Source organism: Styela clava, chromosome 11, assembly GCF_964204865.1.
Source record: "Styela clava chromosome 11, kaStyClav1.hap1.2, whole genome shotgun sequence".
Lineage (NCBI taxonomy): Eukaryota > Metazoa > Chordata > Ascidiacea > Stolidobranchia > Styelidae > Styela > Styela clava.
In genome coordinates, this window is record NC_135260.1 from 7,161,279 (window position 1) to 7,184,160 (window position 22,882).

The following is a 22,882-nucleotide window of genomic DNA, read 5'->3' on the forward strand; positions in this document are numbered from 1 at the left end:
TAATTTTTCGAAAAACAGGATGAATCTAATTCGTAAGGAAAGATGATATCTCTATGACCACACGCAAGATAAGCGCATCGATTGAACCTTTGTTTGAGGTCGATTTGAAAACCTTTTATGCGAAAGATAGTTTAAATAATCCCGACTTTCACAGTATGTTACGTTGATTGTCATTTCTAAATATACTTGTCTTCAGACGCATACCCATGCGCACTTTTTATCAAACTTGAACCGGCAGATGGCGTAACCTAATATGCCTACTGTTAGGCCAAATTCAATAAGGTGTCAAATAAGATGTATTCAATAAAAACCGATCAGATCTGCAGCATTCGATCTCCAGCTACTGCGCTCATCTTCCACTTAAGACACTCACGTACTCACGAAAATGACTGCGTAGTTAATTATATTTCGAGTTCGCGAATGAAGAAATAAAAAAAAACGTACTAGCAAGCATTTTATTCATAAAATGCATCGCCTGTCACAAAGTATTCTACACTATTGACTATGGAACAGATGGTGAACCTAAAGAGTTATTGAGCATCGCCCCAATTTCGCCAGTAAACGTGCGAGGCAATTTGCATTCTGAATGCATGGTTAGGTCCGAATAGGTAATAAGTAATAATTTCACGATTTTTAATATAACAGACATAGGTACATAAAGGTACTACACAAAGGACCGTACTATACTCGATTCCGAAATAGGAAAAACATCGAATTTTTCTCGCGAGTACAGATCCTGCTAGGATAAGCCATAGGGTAATTAATTAAACGTTGGCAATATCAGAATCCGCTACAAATTTAAATTTTGTACATGACGGTTTCAATATGTGTACACTGACAATCCTAAGGGAGGTCAGAATAATGGGATAGGAGCATTGCATTAGCAACCAGGTAACATCGTTTTATTAAGAACTATTTACCTATTTCAAATGGATTTTATAACCGTCTTTCTGTCGTAGAAGGGGTTGAAATCGTGATATTTTAATCGTTCAAAATTGCTTATTGAAATACCTTTCGTACGGTTTTTAATATCGCGATCCGCACGCGAAGAAGCCATTGTGTGTGGTATCTCACATGTTTTGAACAACTTTGCACGCTACAATTTCTTATGCCTAGACCGATTACTAAGAATTACAGCTTTGGTTATGTGATATGGTTTTTAATATGACGTTGGAAATACGTAACTATACGTAGTTATATGAGATAAATATGAAGCGATAATAATTTTGGGTTGTAATCCGTCACTGTCAATACCTCAACTATTTTGTGTGTTTTAAATTATGAAAATTATAGCAACTAGAAATGACATTTTGCTGCAATTGATTGAAATTATTTTATTAACTGATGTTCAGAAATTTTTTAACCCAAAGAAACCGGACCAGAATTATAGTTAGCTAAATATTTAAATTCTATAGTTTAATCAGAAATTTTACTAGAATAGCAAATACACAAAATATCAACTTGAATATCGTCACGCTAATAACCGAATTGCGTAAGTCATTTTTAGCAGTTTCGAGAAAAACGTAAAAAACTTCATAATGAAATTGCTATGCCATTGAGAGTCAATAATTTGCCATGGTTCAATTTTTTGATCGTAGCCAGATTTAAGTTAATTTGTATGACGCAGTCATGTGACGTCATAATGGCGCACTGTGACTTAGGCAGAAATGTGTCTATGACTAGGGGACATACGCAATTTTGCAACTTGACTATATGTACCATTCCTGAAAACCAAACAATCCAAAAACGAATGTAATTCTTAGTATTTACGAAGTCTAATCCCCAAAATAGCTAATCTGTTTCAATTACATTATTTTTTATGTTTAAAATACATATTTCATCAATATAACACGCTCTGCACATCCACCGAAATAAGACTGAAGTTAAATATGAAGAATAAAACAGCAATGTACCCTTATATAAAAGCCAACCAAGGTGAATTGGACTCAGACAGTGAATATCACAAGTGCATGCCTTCCTATATTGTAGTAGAGATTGAAATTTATAAGCGCTGAGCTAGAATCTGAGATGCAAAAACTCGAAAATCCTTCGCCGAGGTTATTTTGCCTTTGTGACGTCACAATAGTCCTGCGTTAACAGTGATAATTCATTATGACGAAACAATTGAACAAATTTGCATATCATACAAAATCTCTATTTCTATGTGTTTCGGAATTCTTAAAATAAAATCTGAGTTAACAGTCAGGTGCGCAGCATTACATAAATACCTATTTTATGAAAAACTCAAAACCGCCAAATATGACTTACGCAATTCGGTTATTAGCGTGACGATATAGTAATTAGAGCAAACTTGTCAACCAAATAAAAATTGGATAACAAAAATGTGTGATATTTTTCTTTCTAAGTTATTTGTTGAATCGATAAGCAAAACAGAAATTGAATATAAAGAACCTTTATTATAATGTAAGGAATAAATGAAACATTGCATGCTTGATACTTGCACACGGCATGCAATGCTGTTCAAGTTTAGACGGCAAAATCTCGGCGCACTTTTTAGGGCCCACGTGATAACATAATTTAAGCATTATTTTATCGTCGAATAGGTGTGTTTAAAATTTTTTTTTGTGAATAGCGCATTTAGTTTGTGTTTATTGAATGTTAAGTACTTCTGGTACCATTTGTTTGATACTATGCGTTAATGTGGCGGTTTGATTTGTATTATTGTGGCGAGTCCAGATTTCCTTCCTTGCTGTACACGAGACAAGTTGCTACCCTACACGATAATGTTTAGTCTCCTAATTGTCGTCGTAATTGAGTCTACAAAACTTTTTTTGATGTTTAAAAAAATGCGCAATATTCCTCATGCATTTTGACAAAATTAAAATCTTATCGTGTGAACTGGTGATTGTCAGCAAATCGTGAATTGATAAAAAAGAGCAAATGAATTAAATATAATACTACTTGAAGGTTGACATTTTTTCGTGGTAAAGTACTGGTATTCTTCCGCACACTCGTCAGTTGTGTGTAATAGCGTGCTGTGTGCTATCTATGAAGTTTATGGTGCAAACATATTAGTTAATACAGTAAACGTAATAGGTCTGTTTAGGCATCAATGGAACCACAATTCTCCTACGCATTTGACAAAATCTGAGTGAGGCAGAACAATTCATAGTGAGTGAATTCACCAATTATCAGATTATTCAATCAATCGTATGCCAACTCATGCAAAACTTAATTATTACAGTTTCTCAGTGATGGATATATGCACATAAATTTTAAATCACGGAGAAATAAAAAATAATTTATAAGAAAATGCTTGGCATTGAAAGTGGATGTACATATGTTGAATAATTTACTCACATAGTAAGCAAAAATTGGGTTTAATAAAATATGTGTTGTGGGTATTTTCATATAGACTCCTTATTGAACGCGCCCACTTAATTGACCGTGATATGGCAAGTAAGTTTAATAATCTAGAAACTATCTGGAAATTTTCAACTTGCGAATATTGTCCTCCAAACCATCGATATTATAATCGAGAAATCGCACCCTCGTGAATTAAAAATAGATTCGGGTAAAACACAGTATACATATATTTCGGTATCACGCGTGAGAAAGTATAAGTCAACGTGTCAGGTATATATATCCAACAGTTCAACCTTGGTATAGTATGATTAATTTGCAAAACTTTGACCCGATTCATCTTAACGTAACAAGGATAATTCGCGGCTTATTAAAAGGCAATCCCGAACCATTCTTTTCCTAGAATAATGGTTTGTTATTACGACACAAGCACGTTTTTCGGATTTACATTTTTGAGTTCTTTTGTATTCCGTGACAATACGAGAACTCGCGTGTCTGCAACCCCGGGTACAGACATACCCATCATTTTTTGTCTTCTCCCAGTCACGCGTTTTACTACGATGGGTTTAGTGGACCCGAAATGAACTCGTTGCGTGAGACAATGGAAAAAATATGCCGTGAATAAATCCGTTGTCAATTATAAATCGTATCAAAAGTTACAAAAAAAGTATAAACTTCAATCTTCATTTGATATAAATAATACAAATGTTATTATACCCTTCGCACGTATGTGAGTTACAAGCGAGATGACATTTACACGAGCGAGCGAGCCCCATGTTCAAAAATAACCATAACCAAGCATGAAACGCCCCCAGCACAAAATGATCATTAAAAGCTGTGAAGCTAACTATGTGTGTTATACATCTGCCTTTTCAAGCGGTAATAGTACAAACCGGTGTAAGTGAAATTTGATAGTGCGAAGCGACCCCATTTTACCACCCCACACGCACCCATACTTCTCTCGCATGCATTTGGTCGGAAGTACTTACGCCCTTTCAAGATAAAAGAGTTTCCGAAAACGCGACAATAAAAGAAGGCACGAGTCGCGTGCCACAACTTCGAGAGCAAGAGAGAACCGCATCTTAAATAGGAAACCCTGAGAGTTATATTGTGTCTCCTGTCTCTTATCTGCGCGTCAAACAATGTGTAGTTCTCACCCCTCAATTATGAATGCGTAAAAGTTACTTTACATCCATCATAAAAAGGCAAGAAATAGTGATTTTTGATGTGAAATATCGAGAGACCTTGGTCTTGGGGTAGGTTTGGCAATGTTCCAAAAGATTTGTTAAAGCAAAATCAGAAGCACCCAGAAAAAAGGCGAAAACTGTTTGCCGAATAAGTGGGTTGCATGCAATAATCTTGATGTCGTGCGATACGATTTTCTACCACGCACGATTTCCAACGAATTCTCATTGAGTGAATCATCTCTTAAAAGATTATACATAGTTGTAATTTAATTTTCAAAGCATGAAGCCATGCCAAATCATACTGGATCCACGAAGATTCGGTTACCACAAAAATCTGGGCACATTACAGAAAATTTCAAGAACAATGCCGACAGCAGACATAATTGTAAATGTTTTCGTGCAAGAGAGAGAGAAACAAAACGACGACACACCTCATTCCCGACTAATCACAATGCTGGGTTTGGATATCGATTATAATTTCATTGAGGTCATACTATGATAACGAGTTTGAACTTGGAAAATAATTTACCACTTTGGAAAATACATCGATGGGCGGGACGCCATGCTAGTGACACTGGTAAATGATTTGACTGCGCTCCAGAAGAGTGTGTAGTAATATGGAGGTAACTAATTTTGTTCGCCTATTTTACATCAACTTATGTAAAAGGACGGAAGCCTATGGGCTTATATTCACTTGCCCAACACAGACAGTCCCCGAACTCGTAATAGAACTAAAATAGGGAAAATCGGAATAAAATTATGGCGCAATCCTAACCTGGTACACATACTACGGGAGTACCGATTTGACACTACTATACTGGTTATATTCATACCAATGATTCATTCCTAAACATGGTTGCAAACTGGATGTATTGAAATTTTGAGGAGCTTGTTTTTATCTATTTTTTTACTATGGAAATGTGAAACACAAATATGCGTATATACATATTATACGGATTAATAGAAATATTCATCCAAAGCTACATATTTAAAAAATTTCAGCAGAGACCGTCTTAACGACACAATGGAACCCAAAATCATGATATATGTTGGAAATGGTTTGCAGATCTTAGTTTCGGAACATGCTTGAGACCAGAATTATATTCATTCAAGTACTGAAGTAGTTTACGTATTTATAAATTGGAATTGTAGGCCAGAGAAAGAGAAAGATAATGATTTATTCTCGAATATCATTGAAGTACACATTGTAGTGGAAAAAACAATGATCACAAAATATAATCGGAAGGGGTGGGCAATACCGCAAGGTCAACCGACCAATATAGTTTCATAGAATATATAATCATGGTGAACTGCTACTTTTGAATAAGTGATTTAAGTATAGCCAGGTCTGGAACCCCGCCAGCAAATTTTGATGACAAAATAGATTCATACTCCAGCTTCATAACATATATTATATGAAAACATTTTACTGTATACTATGTTATAATACAATACCATGCACAAAATATTGATAAGTTTTGTTAGAATATAAATTGTTGATTGCCAAGAACAGTGATCTTGATCGTGTTAAAATTACGAAATCGTCATTAAAAATACCTTTTACAATAAGAATCTATGATTAGGTGAGGAGAAACTCCCTTATTCAACACTATCACACCCGCTGTCTTGGCACATCGGAACTGTATTTAAGGGTTAATTAAAATTAGCAATCCTGTTGTAATATTTGCTTATTCATCCAGGTGACGGTGCGTATTTGACAAATACGATTCCATACGACAAGTTGCCAAGGTTACCAAGATGTCCTATTCAACTCGAACAAAAGATTGTTCATCACAAGCGACCATTTTTCTCGTCATTTTCATTCAGGTTAACAAAGGTTCGGTTTGTTTGTCTTAAGAGGAGGCATCCACATAGGTCTAATGGTAACCAGGACAAAGGTAAATAAACGAACATTTAAGAATAATAGTGACACACACCTTTTCAAATATTCATTTTTTATTCAATCGAATCGCAATTATTAACTTGAGAACTACACTATACGTGATTGATTACACGTTTTGCCCCTGGATCAATCGTGATTCGAACAAGATAAAAGTGCAGAATGATTCAGCATCTTATTTATACAAAAGAGTTGAGTATTCAATCCTTTCATTCGGCTTCAGTTGCTTGACGAAGAGGTTCTAGACTATAATACAAACCGAATTTGCGACAGCACTAATCAGAAAAGGAAAAAAAATGGGATGTAATAGCAGCAAACAAGTCCAGGTTTGCTAACAGTTTCAATTGACTTGGCTATCTTATACCTAAGCACCCAACTAGATAAGAATGAGTCTTTGCTATAGAAGGAAAATGAGTAAAACAACAAACCCTAAATACTGTTTACAAAATAATTTTCTTCATTTCAAACTGTTTCAAAGACATTACTACAAATATTGGACCTGTTCCTTGTTTCGAAATATTTTTCATGATTTTATTATTTAATTTCCTGCCTAACAGCTAATTAAAGGGTATCTAACTGAAATTGTAGTCAGGCAATGTTCAATACAGTTAAATACTAAAATACGAATATTGAAAGATTTTGTGAAAAATGAGTATTTCGGTAAAAAAAAAGAAAAAACTCGTAGTGTTAACCGATACATTTTTTCAAATAATACAATAATCTTGGAAATGGTCTGTGTGGCACTGTTATGACTACGCATCACTTTGACTACAAACTTTATTCATTCGCCATTTTGTGTGCAAATAGAGGCGCGTCAGTGTCAATCGTGAATATCGATTCCCAAACAATATCGCTTACGCTCTGAATATACATCACTTATTTATCGAATAGATGGTTAAAAATGCGTTCACTATCACAGTAGATTGACGATCCTGGGACTAAAGTAAAAACATTGTTTTTAATATATACTATTGTTTACGATAGTCACTTTTTATTTTTATTTATTGTTTTCGAATATTTGAAAAGAGAAAACATGAAAAAATCGTCCCGATACCAAATTTGTGGTGTAGTCCGAGGTTTAAAAAAATTTAGTCCGATATCTCACGAAAGCGAGGTTCAATCTGCTCCAAATTTGCATGTGCATTCAGCATATCTCGCACCAGAAGCCTACTGATTTTGGATGAATTATGTCGTATAATTAGCGAGTTGTCAATTAATTAGTGATGGGACACGCGATGTCGCCATTAAGTCAGAGCGAAGGATACACGCCGTTAGATCGACAAGTCGGCGGTCTCTGATCGCTATCTTGTTATTGAGTTGTGAATGTCCTAATATTAGCATACCCGTCTTCTAGTTATTGGGCACGAAATGAACCTGTGGGTCGTTTTACTATTATTTGCTATTATTATCGAATCCTATGAGATCTGACATTTCATTCCGAATTTCGCAATTTTTTTTATTTTTCATGGGAACACGGTTTTTAATCCGCCTAGCGTGACGGCAGTCCCGATTTGACACGACGCTACGCAAAACTCGAAATTAATTGACACCGGTGGTTACGGTACGAAAAGTACTTTGTTTGGGATTTCGTGTCCGACAAGCATCGCTTGTTTTGTTGAATGATCTGAATTTGGTAGCTATAATTTTGAGCATATACGGTATTTCATTACTTTATTTTATATTGTTATATGCTGCTATTACCAATTGAAATGAAAGTATAAAAATAGGAGGTCGCCTACTGTTTCCGTGTACATACTTTGAAATTACGTAATGATATAAAAAAATTCGAATATATTATACCTATTAATGTACACTAATTGATGAAACTACAAATAAAAAATAAAACTATTGCGCCACTGATAAGTAAACTAGCGGATGCTGCCATGTAAATTACCGGTATAAACTGTCTTCAAACATGGTGCAAAACACAGATTATCGATCATATAAAACGTGTAGGAGAATTTCTTGCTATCGACTAGGTCAAACTGAAATCGCGTGATAGAATAGGTCTTATTTTAAGGGAAGGGCTCATATCAAAATTATTTTCAAAATTCAGGCTAGGTCTTATTTTCGGGGTAGGTCTTATTTTCGGGGAAACACGGTATGACAATGCTTGGATTAACAATAAACTCGTGACACCGATACACGTTCTGATTGGCTATTTACTTTCCCAACAGATTCAACAAGCGAATACTTCTTCCGGAGAATTCCAAACCGTCCGGGGTGACCTGTATGTAGCATGGATCAGTACACCATGCAGGGCAACATTTATGACATGTGCTGCACTCAAAATCAAGCCGAATTTCAAGGTATAACAGAGTATTATACAGTAGGCTACAGTATGAACAAAAATCGTTTTTTTTTTCCATTTTCTCCCTTAATACAAGTAAACACTATGATTTCGTTACAAACTTCTAATATTTGCATTATTTTTAAAGCTAACAAAGCTAATACTGTTGAAGTCTGTGACTAATTTTTTACACAATTTTATTTGAATTGTATTCAGCCATTGGATTTATTCAAAGGAGAAACAAGAACTCCCGAATTCCAAGCTATTAATCCTTTCCACACGCTTCCAACATATGTTGATGGAGATTTCAAATTATGGGAAAGGTGAGAATATTCAACAAAACCATGACTGACCGATAGCCTATGGCCCTATACAACTTAACTGCTCATTTTAAAACCTGGAAATTAAATTGCAAATCCAAGTCCCAATCCGCCGTAGCTATTCACATAGGCGTCGATAAGACCGCATTGTAGCGCAATATTTGTAGAACTATAACATTTTTGGTAAAATATAGAGCCCAATCGGATCCAAAAACTTGAAAAACAATACTTTTCTAAAGAATTACAGATAACATTCAATATTATAAGTAGGCTATAACATTTCATGTGAATAAACAACAATCCAATTTTAAAGCCGAGCGATAATGGCATATCTTGTGACAACTTTCGGCGGACCGGACCATGCACTCTATCCTCGTGACCCCAAAAAGAGGGCAGCGATTGACAACGTGCTCAATGCAGACCATAGCACATTCTACAAAACAGTATCAGAGTGGATAGTGAGTTTATTTTACTTTGCGATCATTTTGATAGTGATTTGGTTCAAAGGGCAGCTCCACAACTACGTTTGCTCTACATTACTCGAAATTTGAGGCATTACTTGGTTCGTACGTAATTAAATCAAATTCCTAAATGCTAAATTATCAAGACAATTCCAATTGGCCAGGAAAATATTATATGTTTTTCATTACAGTTTCCTCAGATACTCAAAAAGGAACCAGGCTCTGATGAGAAATTGGCTGAAGTGAAGAAAGCATTTAAAATACTGAATGACTACTACCTGAAAGATCGCCAATACGTCACAGGAAATCAAATGAGTATCGCTGGTAAGTTGATACGAAATTAGCCATTTCAGAATGTTGTACATAATATTGTACATGGTACGTACTGTTGTCATAATGAAACCAGTATCTAAACCAAATTGATAAATCCAGGTGCTTAAAAGCACATAAAAATGCTATGCAAGGATCACGCAGTGCACTCCTCACAAATGGTGTAATAAAGTGAAAAGCAGGTTGTGAAAGTACAATTTCTAACGTACATTTTTCTCCAACAGATTTCTCAGTGCTGGCAACAGTCACATTTACCGAACTGGTAGATTTAGATCTGTCCGAATTTCCAAACATTGTTGATTGGTGTAACAGAATGAAGAAGCTACCATACATGGAAAAATGTAACGAAGGTCTTTATGAGGGGAAAAAGAGGCTGGCAGAATCATCAAATTAATTTCGCTGAGTTAAAATGAAACCATAATTTATTTTTCGATATGCAAATATCATGGTATCACTCTCCAAAATGTGCTCATGTGCTCATTGCTACCATTAATGAGAATTGATATTATCTTCTTCAAAAATACTTGTACAAAGGTTACTAGAACACGTTAACATAAATTCAGAAGAAACAAATTTTTGTGTTCCCTCCTCTTTATTATACAGATATAATATTCCATTTCTCTTATGGAAAAACGTATTAATTGCACTTTTCGCCAGATTGAAATTTCATACACTTATTTCCGTTATTAAAATTATTAAAGTTCCCAAATATATATCGCCTCTGGTTTTAGTTTTATTTCATATGAACATTGTAGATAACTCATCATATGACAAGCGTTAATACCATAACATGATTATGATTTCTTGAATAGGTATTTTGATAAACTGTTGCTAAAGTTTTAATGAACGTTATTTCTTATTAAACATAGTTTTGTTTTGTACATGACGTATTGGATATGAGGAATTCATAGGCTGTGCGAAACTCCGTATGCATACGCGTATATTACAAAGTTATGTATAAACGCTAATTATCGTATATTTTGATACTGCTGGGAAAGTGAGATTTGGTCGGACCTCGAGCAGTACGACTACCTAAACAATGGCGTTATATTCTCAGTCGTTGTGAAGATCAGCAGCCAAAGACAGTGTGGACCACTGGTTGGGGTTGAGACGTTGCGACAAAAACGTTGCTGCGTCTATTCCACGGTTCCACTACGTTTGAACCCACGAATCTCGAATCATTTGGATTTTCGCTTCACGGTGGGACTGGACGCATGATCATCATCGTCACGAACCCCCGTACAGCTATTACCGATACTGGTGAGTTACGGCACCTGCTCCGCAGTTCCAGCAATTCGTTTAGGACAGGATTTTCGGGGGAATTGTGGGTAAATTAGGCTTACCATACATCCCGCTTTTCAACGTCTTGTCCCGGTGTCCCGACATGTCAGCCAAATGTCCCGCTTTGGCGTTCAGCCTGCCAGCATGATACACGAACAATACCAGAATTAAAATAATATTAGACCAATATTAGAATGTTCTTTATATTGTTGTTGCTGTGTAGCGGAATATCGATAAGACGGCGGTCTCCCATCGTTATTTTGTTAGCGGATAATTGCTACATTTTGTTACGTGTAAGCCGCGTACGCCAAAAGGGTGCTTAATTAACGTTAACGTAAATTTATTTCTATTTATCGAATTGAACCGATATTTAGACAGTGCATGACCTTTCGATAACAAACAATATGGTCAATGAAGACGGTCGGGATGGTTTTATATGTAGGCACTCAATGTAACATTTAAAGGCGCAAAAATCACAGCTATGGTTTTGGAGGCGTCCCGCTTTGAGTTCACAAAAATATGGTAACCCCAGGGTAAATATATTTTTCATTCGGAACCTCGCGTCAATATATTTGCGCATTGCTCTAATGTCAAGTTTGTTATCCTAAACTGCATGTAACGTTGTTACCTTCTTGGTAGGCTATATGTTTAAAATCGGATTGCCCGCATACAGCTCATACGGGAGAATTTCGCGCAGTTGACGGAGTCTGGTGTGCTGAACCGAGAACAATTTTCCTGAGTAAACAAACTTATGAATGGCATTAAACTGGAGACGGTACTAGTGAAGATTAAGATAAAATACTAACTTTTACTGGTCCGCTACAGTCTTGAGGACTATAGATGTAGGTCTCTACATTTTTCTGATAATACAGTCTCTCAGGCCGGATCGAGGTGGCTTTACATGAACGTTGCTTTCATCTATAGCCCAATACAATCAATCAATTCCATTTCGATCATTCTGACATAAAACAAAACAACAACAAACAAACAAATAAAATGCAGAGGACATCGATTAAAGACAAAGTTAAAAGTCGTGGGCCTGCGAGTAGGCTACGCACCCATCCATCAAAAACAGTTAAAGAACTTAATACATAAACACACACGATACGAAATCGGGTAATAACTTTTAAATCAATTTAAGATGTGAAAACACTGATCAAATGAAAAACAGGGCATCACTTTTTACACACTAGAATTAAAAAGAACAAAATTTGTGGCCGCCGTTGTCATGAGGTGAAATATTTCTCAATGAAGTAACATAATGTTACATAAAAAAATTTTTGTACTTTCATAGAAAAAGATTGAAAATTTAAGGGCTTCTACAATCAGACAAAAAACAATGGTGCAGAAAAAACAATATAGAATTGTGTCACATTTCGCGCATCTAAAATAAAATTCAGATTAGTGACCTGAAAATTTCGAGGTTGTATCCGAAAGACTGCATATTCATGAACACACACACACACACAATTGTAAACAAAGGCTAAAAACGGTAGACTCGAAAAATTCATTTCAGGCACCTGAACTTTTATACACGGTCTCCGGTCCCAATAGTGTTGAATTATCTAGATAAATGCTTTTCGCCGTCCAGCTATCAACCCAATATTACTGTCGACTGTATATCTCGCCTTTGTTGGGCCAACGGCGCAGTTCAACGTAAATGAGGCCCATAAATAAAACTTCGACCGGGCTTTGTTTTTGTGCTTCAGTGGTGGTATGGTCAGCTGATGAAATCCTTCCCGTGTCCTACTAGACATTCACAAAATCTACTAAAAACGGATGAATTAGAACACGAAAACCATTAGTAATACAAGCGATTGGAGCTCAACTATTATTGAAATATACATACCTGTGCACTGTGCAGATACCTGTGAACAGATGTTCGACGAACCCCAAACATGCTTCCAGTAGTCCGAAACTCAGCTGTTGAGGCCATCTGATAAAGGGCTAAAGCAATTCCTCAGTTAAGTGGTATTGGTGTGTTTATTATTTAACTTATCTTTCATCTGCATAATATTAAGACCGCAAGAAAACCCTCAAACATATTGAATAAGCTATTGATGCCTTGTAACTTGAGCATGAAACTACAATCTATGGCAACTATATATATATATATATCGGTAATCGGTATTTCATTCATGTTTTTTCTTAGTATCTCATCGGCTCCTGATAAATAGCCAAACCACACTGCGTATGAAAAAGCTAATAAGACCTCACGCTAACCATTTTGAAAAATATTCCGCACGCTGCAAAGCCACATAATAGGTTCGATATGATGACGCCAGCAAATAGCTCTTACTTCCCAGTAGAAATGCACAGATTTGAACAGATAGAACACATTGCGACAAAAACGCAAGTTACGCAACCGATCTTAACAGCAGTAAAAACCCAAACAAGAAAAGAGAATTACGTGATTTGGTGTAGAGGTCAGAGAGGGTTGGAATCAAGAATATAGAATAGTCAAATCTGACCAAATGGGCAATATTTTAGTCGAAACAACAGCTCTGATTCCGCCAACTGCACACGTCACCAAGACAATATAGACAAACAAAACAACAAAAAAGATCAAACCAGTCTCGTAACTGTATCTTCCCCAAGACTGCCCTCAATTTTAACCAAAGCTACCAGCTTATCTACGCGGCCCAGCGTTGAGCTAACTTGTTTGAATGTTTACTCATGAAACTATTACCCTTCCGAATACAATAACAGACTGCATCTCGAATAAAATTACAGCCACGAAATGTCATAGATGCTAGGCTGTCTGTATTCTTACTTACTTTGTTAGCAGAGCAATACTATGGAAGTTTTATATGAATAATTTACTCTTGATAAATCTAGCCACGCTATTTACACTGGAAGTTATAGTCATTGCATTTGGCAAAGAGAAGATATGTATTCATAGGTAAACCTGGCCTGTCGCACGTGTAAGCGTGTGCGCTGGCTGCCTGCTTGACAAAAGCCAGCATTCTAATAATGTCTACCATGAGCACTCCAATCAATCAGTCAATTTTATTTTGTTCACTCTGAAAGAGACAAAACATCGGGCAAACGAAACGCAGAGGACCCGGAGGACGGGCATACCTTAATAAAAAGTCAAAAACGTACAATTAAGTACGTGCCCGTCCACCGAAAACAGTCAAAAGAACACAATAAAATAAAGACACGATGTAAAATCGGGCAATACCTTTTAAATCAATTTTAAAATGTAAGACAATGATCAAAAGAAGATCATGGCAATAGTTTACACAAAAAAAAAAAAAATTGTGGCTGCGGTTTTAATGTGGTGATTACAGAAAAAAATGATTGTTCAGTGAAATTTTATTACATAACAAACGTAAATCACGAGAAAATAAACTATGTATGTCAGAAAGTGACAGCAGACTTGTACAATTTAGAACCGTCTGCACTCCCGAGGGTAAAATGTACCGGTAATGCTCGAGAGCTTGCTGATTGCATTATTGTGTGGCTGTTTTTGAGAATGATATATAAAATGATAACCTCCAGTCAAACGCTATGCTGTTGTAAAGTGTAACTGGAAAAAATACGATCAAAAGGACATTTCTAGAATTGATAGGATGGAATGCATGTCTATGGTATTAGGCCGCGAGCCCAAGCCCTGAAAAACGCCTAGAAAGTGGGTTTCGTAGCGCACATCAGGTAACTACCTGAAAATGATTTTAAAATGTTCCTTAAAAATTTAGTAACAAATATTGCCTTGTTCCCACTTCCAAAAGTTGCACGTTTTACGGAAAAGACGCTTTTACTACAAGAAATATGTGCTACGATCTGTCATATATTCTCTACATTTTCGGCAATGAACAATGACTTCAGCATGACGTAACAATTGAATCGAATCAGCTGTTAGCGAGCGGATGAATATTAGTTATTACTGCTCGACCTTGCGTTGAGTTGGGCAACCTTGCCATAGCCCTGTTTAGTTATTATTGGACACGTAGTGGACATAACGATCGTTTCAATATTATGTTGTTGTTGTTGTTGTTGTTGTTCTTGTTCTTTGACACGTTTTTAAAAAGTCGCTTTTCTCTTTGATTACTGGACTAATTTCTTTGAAATTTTCATTGGTTGAAGATGAAATTTTTCTCCAGAAGGCTATTACTTTTATTTATTTCAAATATTTCTATTAGCTCTGTAAGATTTGTTTTTGTTTGCTATGACGTCATTAAACGTTCTGCGGATATCGGACGCCATTTTGTGTCCAACGGACCATCTTGCAATTTCAATTCACGCTGTCACAAGACAGGACCTTCTAAAGATAGAGAAGTTCTGGTACTGTAACACAGCGCGGTGACACTGAACTAACTCGTAGCTGTCAAAAGCTTGAAAATCCATACAAATATGAGAAATAAAAAGATGAAACTTGGCAGGTAGGTAGAGTTGTGTTTCTTTTAACCACATTTGAAAGTTTTGCGTTTCTACATTTGAAGGAGGGGGAATAGGGGGTGTGCATTTCCAATACGTCGATAATATCTTTGTCAACCAATTTGCGGCCACCGTGTTTTCGTCTGTTTGATTGCTGTGATGGGGTGCTTTGTTTATAATTTAACGAGTTTTGTTCGAAATAACCGTGTTCTTGGAATATATGACGGTCAGAAATGCAATTAGAAGCCCAATGTTTTCACGCGGTCACAAGACCAACAATTGTCAACCAATTTGCGACCACCGTGTTTTGTCTGTTTGATCAATGACATTAAACAACATGATGCGCAACTCCGGCATTTTTGTCCGAAGATCGTATTCGATAGCACGCTCCAATGCACATACTTGACGAGACGAAAACGAGCGGATGTGTGCTGCTTTCAAGGCGTAGCACGAATGGTGTTCGTGCCTGCTTTGACAATTGTTGTCGATTTTAATGATATTTTTGAAAGTTGGGGTAAAAAGAAATCGGCAAAAGGTAAGGTGAATACTATTGTTGTATATCACACCCGGGCATCGCACTGTTAAGTACATGTGGGAAAGCCAGCCTTTGTCAAATACTACGAAGTTATTAATTCAGTACGGTACGTAGTTGCCCATTTGCCGAAATTACATATTTACTTACCCCTTATGGTTTCAAATAGTTCATGCACCTCCAGTTAAGATTTTTTTAATCAGTGAGGATATATACTCATTGTTGATTGCTGCTCATTGTAACATACTATTACGCATTCACTTTTATTTGCGTATTGAATCAAAGTGTTAACAAGTTCACCTAACATTTCACTCATACCGGTCTATATTGTATAGTCTGATTTCTCAAGTATTTGGAGCCACGAATGCTTGTAATTTTCTGACTAAACCCTTTTATTAGTTGGTTTATATACCAAATTCAGTAAAATATTTTTTAAATAAAACATGAGATATTGGATTTATTAGCTTTTCCATTCTGAATCATATAGACTGCTTTATTTATGCTTAACGAAAATTAATAAATCTCCTCTCTCTCTTCAGATGTGAAAGTTGTGGACAAACCTGTCAAAGCATTGTGAGACTCTTGCAGCACAAGAGGCAATAGCAGAAATAGTAAGTATATCAATCAAGAAATTAAGCCGACAGAAAGCAAAAGTTTCAACTATTCGTCTAATCTCAATTTCCTATTATTTATTCACAGGACAACTATAGCAGACGGGGAGATATCAGATATATTTGGCGACATATCAGTGACAGTGTGATTCCAAGAAATATAATGCAATTGAAAATAGAAAATTGCAATAGAAAAACAACCTATGGAGGCATGCAAAGACATTTAACCCTCCGGTAGAGTTGTGTATGGCCCCCCACATCCTGCAGGGCTTGAGGAAAATAACTAAAAATTCCAAAGCGTAAGATTGCATAAGCGGTCTTTTTTGTAAAAAGGCACAAAACACGCCAGACATACTTAAAACAGCTTTGGAAATGAGGATTACGGGTACCTCACTGCACCTGTGTTATATTTGGTTCATCAACTTTTGGTAGTACTATAGAAGAAATTCCGGAAGGGGTATAATCATCATTCATGATAAAATACTATCATATATTTTTTGAACAACTTCAATCTAGACCAGGGATCTCAAACTCGCGGCCCCAGAGAACTTCCAGTGCGGCCCTCGAACGCTTAACAATAATTGTAATAGTATTTTGGAAGTTTTTTTTTTTATCTAAATGTAATAGATTTTTCAAACCTTCTAAAGTGAAATTGATTATTCACACAGAAAACAATTTACTGAAAGTAGTTTTGGAATATTAATTTTTTTTGTCCACATTTTGACCCAATTAAGAAAACACATCAAGCTAGCAAAAGAATACTTGAATAAAACACTTGAGTAATTAAATTAAACGCAAAGTACATGAAGAAGGTGGCATTTTCGAAGAAAATGGGAGTTGTAACATTTCTGCTCTTCACAAAATTCTGAAGCACATTGTTTAATTTGTCATATTTCCATCAATACAATCAAAAAACACAATAAGCTCAGCAGTCAATATGACAAATTCGAAGACCAACTTCGAACAGAAAATTTCCATGTGTTTGTATATTAATATAATTATACAACGACTTAGTTACTAAAAATCAATATCAATAATAATTCAAGCAATCCTATGCCACGCAATGTAGTGCGAAATGTCTTGTCGAAAAAATCTGTCATTTGTTTTTTTACTGATCTATACATGAAATGATAAAAGTAACTTTTTTGCATTACTGGAATTAATAAGACATTCACAAAGATCCAGATTAACCCATGATCATGTGGCCTCGTTAGTTAGAGTTGGTACTATAAAATCATTTCAGACTGGCCTTAGTATGCTGGTGACACAAAAAAGATGCCAAACGCCAGGACAAATGTAATTATTAAAACATTGAGTTTATACTGTAGTATTTTTGTTAATTTTAGGTTCATATATTTAGATTAAGTTATTTTTAGTGTATGTATTATTCTTTCCTTATTCAAAGCTTGTTCAAAAATGATTTTGATGGTTGTTTAATGTCATTGGTTTGATTGCTGTATGGCTGCGTATGCGATAGTCTCGACGCAGCAGAAACGATGATCAAGGCTTGAAATCCGTGGTCGCACACTGGTCGTTCGGTCGCAAATACGTCTTTCGAGGGCCGTACTTTGGGGATTTGTATAGCTTTAACCCTTTGTCGTAGAAAGTTAATACGAGGTTTAGCGTGTAGAATAAATGCCGCCAATGCACCCACGGTGAAAAAATTAACGGGTTAGATATATTGGTTTTTGTTTTATAGCGGTTTGAATGAAATTGTCCGCAGACTGGCTACACCACCCTAGGCCTGGTGAGTTGTCCGTGTAGTCGAATTGTCCATCAGCCCTAAACGGCTATGACAGTCACTGTACCAAAAATTGTACCCCGATTCGGCTGGTGTTAAGTTGACGCATGTTATTTAGTAACGTTTTTATGTGAAATGTTTGACTGTGGTTCGGTACCTGATCCGATAATACGGTACATAATTGACTCATATCACGAGATATTTCAACTGATGTTTCAATTGTCACAGGACCTAAAATATCTATGACAGTCCCTGTACCGTCACGGTACCCCAATACAGGTACTGGTAAGTCACCGCCGGTATGTTAGTCGTTGGTCACCGCATATGATTTTTGGGGAATTGTTCTGCGTGTCCATATATTTGAGCATTGCTCTCTTGTTAGTTAAGTTATGCTAAGACGTTGTTGAAAAATGTATAAGTAAGTTAATAAACACTTATAAATCCTTACCACGGATATGGGCCGTGAGACGAAGCCTTGAAAACGCCCAGAAAATGAGTTTCGTAGCGCACATCTGGTAACTAAATAAATTCTTCAGTTTTGTGTGAAAATGAACATACTGAACGCATTACAGCTTGTTCCACAATCCTGGTGCAAAATTGAATATAAGAGATTCCCGGAAATTCAATAACCATAAGTTTACAACACATACATAAGAACTATGCAATTCGAGATCCCTACAGCACACTAACATAAATGTATTCCTGTAATGTTTTGCTTCCTTCAGTCAATCATAATTCATTAGGTAGATTACGAAAAATATGACATACATGTAACCAACAACAAAAAATACTTTAATTGTGTGACAGGAGTCGCGAGTGACTGAGAAAGCAGCGACACCAACAACGCCGATTCACATTAGCGAATAAATTTTATGTAATAACCACAAGCAGTTTACAACAAGAACAGCAAAAAAAGCTACATCCATTTTATAGAAGCTATCAAACGTATTTCTTTTTAAGCAATGAAGTCACAAATTAACATCGTGAGCACGAAAACACAAATAAATCAGTTATTTTTCACTTAGAAATCTGCGCAATTTAAGTTGATTTTGGCACACTTGCATAAATTATTTTGACTATTTTTCTCACACTTGCAGTTTGCCAACTCAAGAACTGATTTGAGGGCCACATGCTTCTTCAGTGAATCATTGTTGGGTAGTAGAGTATAATCCTTATGTTTGCCAGTGTTAAATAGACGTGCCCTGGCATCATTTACATTCTTCATATCCTCTTCATACAGTGAACAAAGAAATTCCTCAGCTTTATTTATTAATGCCTCGTTAACCTCAAAAGATCTACATAGTTGAGAAAAAAATGAATTGAAAACCTCAATGAAGTCTTCAACATGAGTTTGATGGGCAGTTCCAATTGCAGAAAAGTTTCAATATGAAGTATTTCAATATGAATAGCCCATCTAAGCTCTTTGCAACTATTATGATTCTCATATACCTTTACGCTTCAAGACTTCTTGTTTAATCCATTTTATAGCACTGATAGAAGCAGGGATTAGAGCCTGCGTTAGGTCGGATTGGTGAAACATTGCTGTTTTTTTTGTAGTACAGTATCTAAAATGAGGAAGAAAATCATATTTGGAACAGCATGAGTGTAAAAATACCACTAAATACTAACTAATACCTTGAATACATAATGCATTTTATCTGATGTACTCAATGAGCGTATATATGCTCATTGCATGTACTACAGTCCAGCAGTGTTTGCATACCATTACTAGACTATATCTACACTAAATTTTGATATATCACAGTCTGAAATGCCTATGACAGTATAAGTATGGACTATAGTCTCTATGTATAGACTATATTTTAAAACATCAACTGTCTGTCTACAACTTGATTTCCCACCATCGTTTCCAATGCTACTTTCTTTCCACTCGGGCATTACTTATCTTTGCTTCCCAGTTTCTTGTCGACTCTATGAATTTAGATTTAGACCAACCGACATTAGTAAAATTGATTATTTTCTTCTCTTTCACACAACCGTGCATTACAGAAAAATCCATTAATTTTATTTCTAAATATGATGTGGCCTTTATAGTAGTATAAGTCTGCTGAATAGTCAAGAAGAGTCATTGAATTAATCACAAACATTTCATGCAAGCCAGAAAATATCGTTGTTTGTGACATATTATTCTAGGTCTAGCCTTCCTTGGAGTTACCGCACCGTACCTATTCAACAACGTCTTATGAGCTAGTGCTCAACTAAAATTGCTATTTATGGTTAGGATACACAAGTGTTTAATATCTTACCTATATATATATAAACCTATATATACCCTTTAACCACATCCTTAGAATAACTGAACTAATAATAACTGAAAAAAACTATGGAAAGGCTACTCAACGCAAAAGCGAGCAGTAGTAGTACATCTGATATTCATTCGACCACTGAAGATCCACCTACTGCTGACTAATTTGATTGTTACGTCGTGCAGAAGTCTGCGTTCATTGGCCCATGATACCAGAAAAGCAGAGAAAATAGGACAGATGGTAACACATATTTATTGTAGTAAAAGCGTCTTTTTTGTAAAACGTGCAAGTTTTGGAAGTGGGAACAAGGCAATATTTGTTACTAAATTTCTATAGAAAATAGGATAGGATAGGATTTACATATTTATCCCGGGGGAGAGGAAAGCCGATAAGACGGCTTATCTATATGGCGAACCACGGCCTCTCGTCCGGTTACCATTCCTAGTCGGGTATGGGATTAGTTAGTTACCGTATACTGTATTGTTTGTTTTCGGAAGCATGGGCTTGGTGGTGGAGGAAGCCGTAACCGACCAGCGGTTACGTGAACCACCCAACGACGGCAAGGAGTCCAGCAATCCTCTCGCACATAACCATCCCTGCATGGAAATCGAACCTGCGAACCCACGCAGAGTAATTAGAGGTGCGGTGGCGAGTGTATTCCTAACGCTTAACCCGTTGAGCCACACCGCCGCGCCTAACATTTTAAAATCATTTTCAGGTAGTCACCTCATGTGCGCTACGAAACTGAAAGATAAATGGCCTCGGCTCGCGGCCTATATGTGTATCACAACAGTGCTTTTCCTAAAAAAATATGGAATGATAAACACTCGTTGACGTAAAATGTGTTTTTTATTCCATATTTTTGTATGAAAAGCACTGTTGTGATACACATACCATAGTCATGCACACCATCCTATCAATTCCAGAAATGGGATTGAACTTCAATCTAAGCATTGCAACAATTTCTGATTTGTCTTTGAAATTGGCTGTAATGTTCAATTCCTGATTATATGCCATAGGTTACTTTGGTGCGGCGGTGTGGCTCATCGTGCCATCGTTAGGAATACGCTCGCCGCCGCACGTTGATTACTCTGCGTGGGTTCACAGGTTCGAATCACATGCGGGGTAGTTATGTGCGGGAGGATTGCTGGACTCCTCGCCGCCGCCGCCGGGGTCGAGGTAACCGCTGGTCGGTTACAACTTCCTCCACCATCATCAAGTCCATGCTTCCGAAAACAGATAACCAGCTGACCCTAATCCGACACCCGACATGGAATGGTAACCGAACGAGAGACCGTGGTTCACTTTATGGTCAAGCCGTCCTAACGGCTTTCCTCGTCCCAGGCATATGTAAATAATACCCCAACGTCGCGTTTTAAATGATCTCTCTGACCATCTCCACATTTTCAAGTATTGATAATATGGCCCACAGATTGGCATTTTTGACAATAACTATTTCCGAGGCCGCTAGTTCTGTTGGTCAAGGATTTCAGTTCTGTGGCGCGAAAAATGTCGCAAAATTTTTCATATAGATACAGTACTCAAAAACTTCTGCCAAGTATTATATTTATCCTAATCAAGAACATGGCATGAACTTCACCTCATATCCTTACTTTAATCCTAGTATATATATTTACGCTTTAATTAGTTGGTAGCAAAGTGTGCTAAAAGGGGGACAAGCGGGACACAACCATTTTGCCCGACGCTTTGCTTATCGTGAGATAATTATGTTATGTATGTCACAGGGTGGGCGCACGTAACTGTTAGTAGGCGAAATTCGACTAGGCCTTTGTCTTTGTTTATTTTTCCTTGCTGCGTTGTAGACGAAATATCTGGTAGGTCGTCGGACGGTAGTATTAATTAGGAAAACATAGTTTTACTAAATACAATGGATTTTATTTTTATCACAGACAATTGTGTATCCCAATGTCAATACTGCGGAACTGGCTGGCAATGGCAATGGTCCGATATATTAAGCCGCCTTACCCCTTTCCTCTGGATAAATAATATGAAAAAAGTAGATCTCATTACATGCATTATTGTCGTTTCGGCCCCGCAGGTTCAGGTGTGGCGATCCCTAGCTTTTTCACAATTTAGAAATGCACGATAGATGGCGATACTTGATTTTTAACATGTACATACGGTACAATAGTGTAATATTATTTCATAATCGAGCTTCGTGGTCCACCGTTGATCAACGTCTCGAGCTTGGTGTGGGCCGAAACGTCTGCATACCAATAATACAACGGGTAATATAG

The 22,882-nt window shown here is 36.6% G+C and overlaps 1 protein-coding gene and 1 long non-coding RNA gene across 2 annotated transcripts; one reads left to right on the forward strand and one right to left on the reverse strand.

Annotated features, from left to right (window-relative positions):
- Nucleotides 1-6,532: 6,532 nt before the first annotated feature.
- Nucleotides 6,533-10,691, forward strand: LOC120347351 (glutathione S-transferase 1-like). The gene is made up of 6 exons (XM_039417281.2): nt 6,533-6,737; nt 8,589-8,720; nt 8,918-9,024; nt 9,335-9,479; nt 9,674-9,806; nt 10,037-10,691. Exons 1-6 carry the CDS (start codon nt 6,708-6,710, stop codon nt 10,204-10,206), a joined length of 717 nt encoding a protein of 238 aa, XP_039273215.1. The 5' UTR covers nt 6,533-6,707; the 3' UTR covers nt 10,207-10,691.
- Nucleotides 10,692-12,205: 1,514 nt separating this feature from the next.
- On the reverse strand, nt 12,206-13,073 carry LOC144429958 (uncharacterized). The gene is made up of 2 exons (XR_013479200.1): nt 12,943-13,073; nt 12,206-12,862 (listed from the first exon to the last, which is right to left on the reverse strand). It is a non-coding gene; the product is annotated as an uncharacterized LOC144429958 (long non-coding RNA).
- Between the last annotated feature and the right edge of the window lie 9,809 nt (nt 13,074-22,882).

Bases quoted from the DNA above. Each gene is read 5' to 3' on its own strand.
- LOC120347351 (XM_039417281.2), top strand. From the start codon at position 6,708: ATGGGATGTAATAGCAGCAAACAAGTCCAG. The intron at 9,025-9,334 runs GTGAGAATATTC...CCAATTTTAAAG, and splicing joins GATTTCAAATTATGGGAAAG to CCGAGCGATAATGGCATATC. The intron at 9,807-10,036 runs GTAAGTTGATAC...TTTCTCCAACAG, and splicing joins AAATCAAATGAGTATCGCTG to ATTTCTCAGTGCTGGCAACA.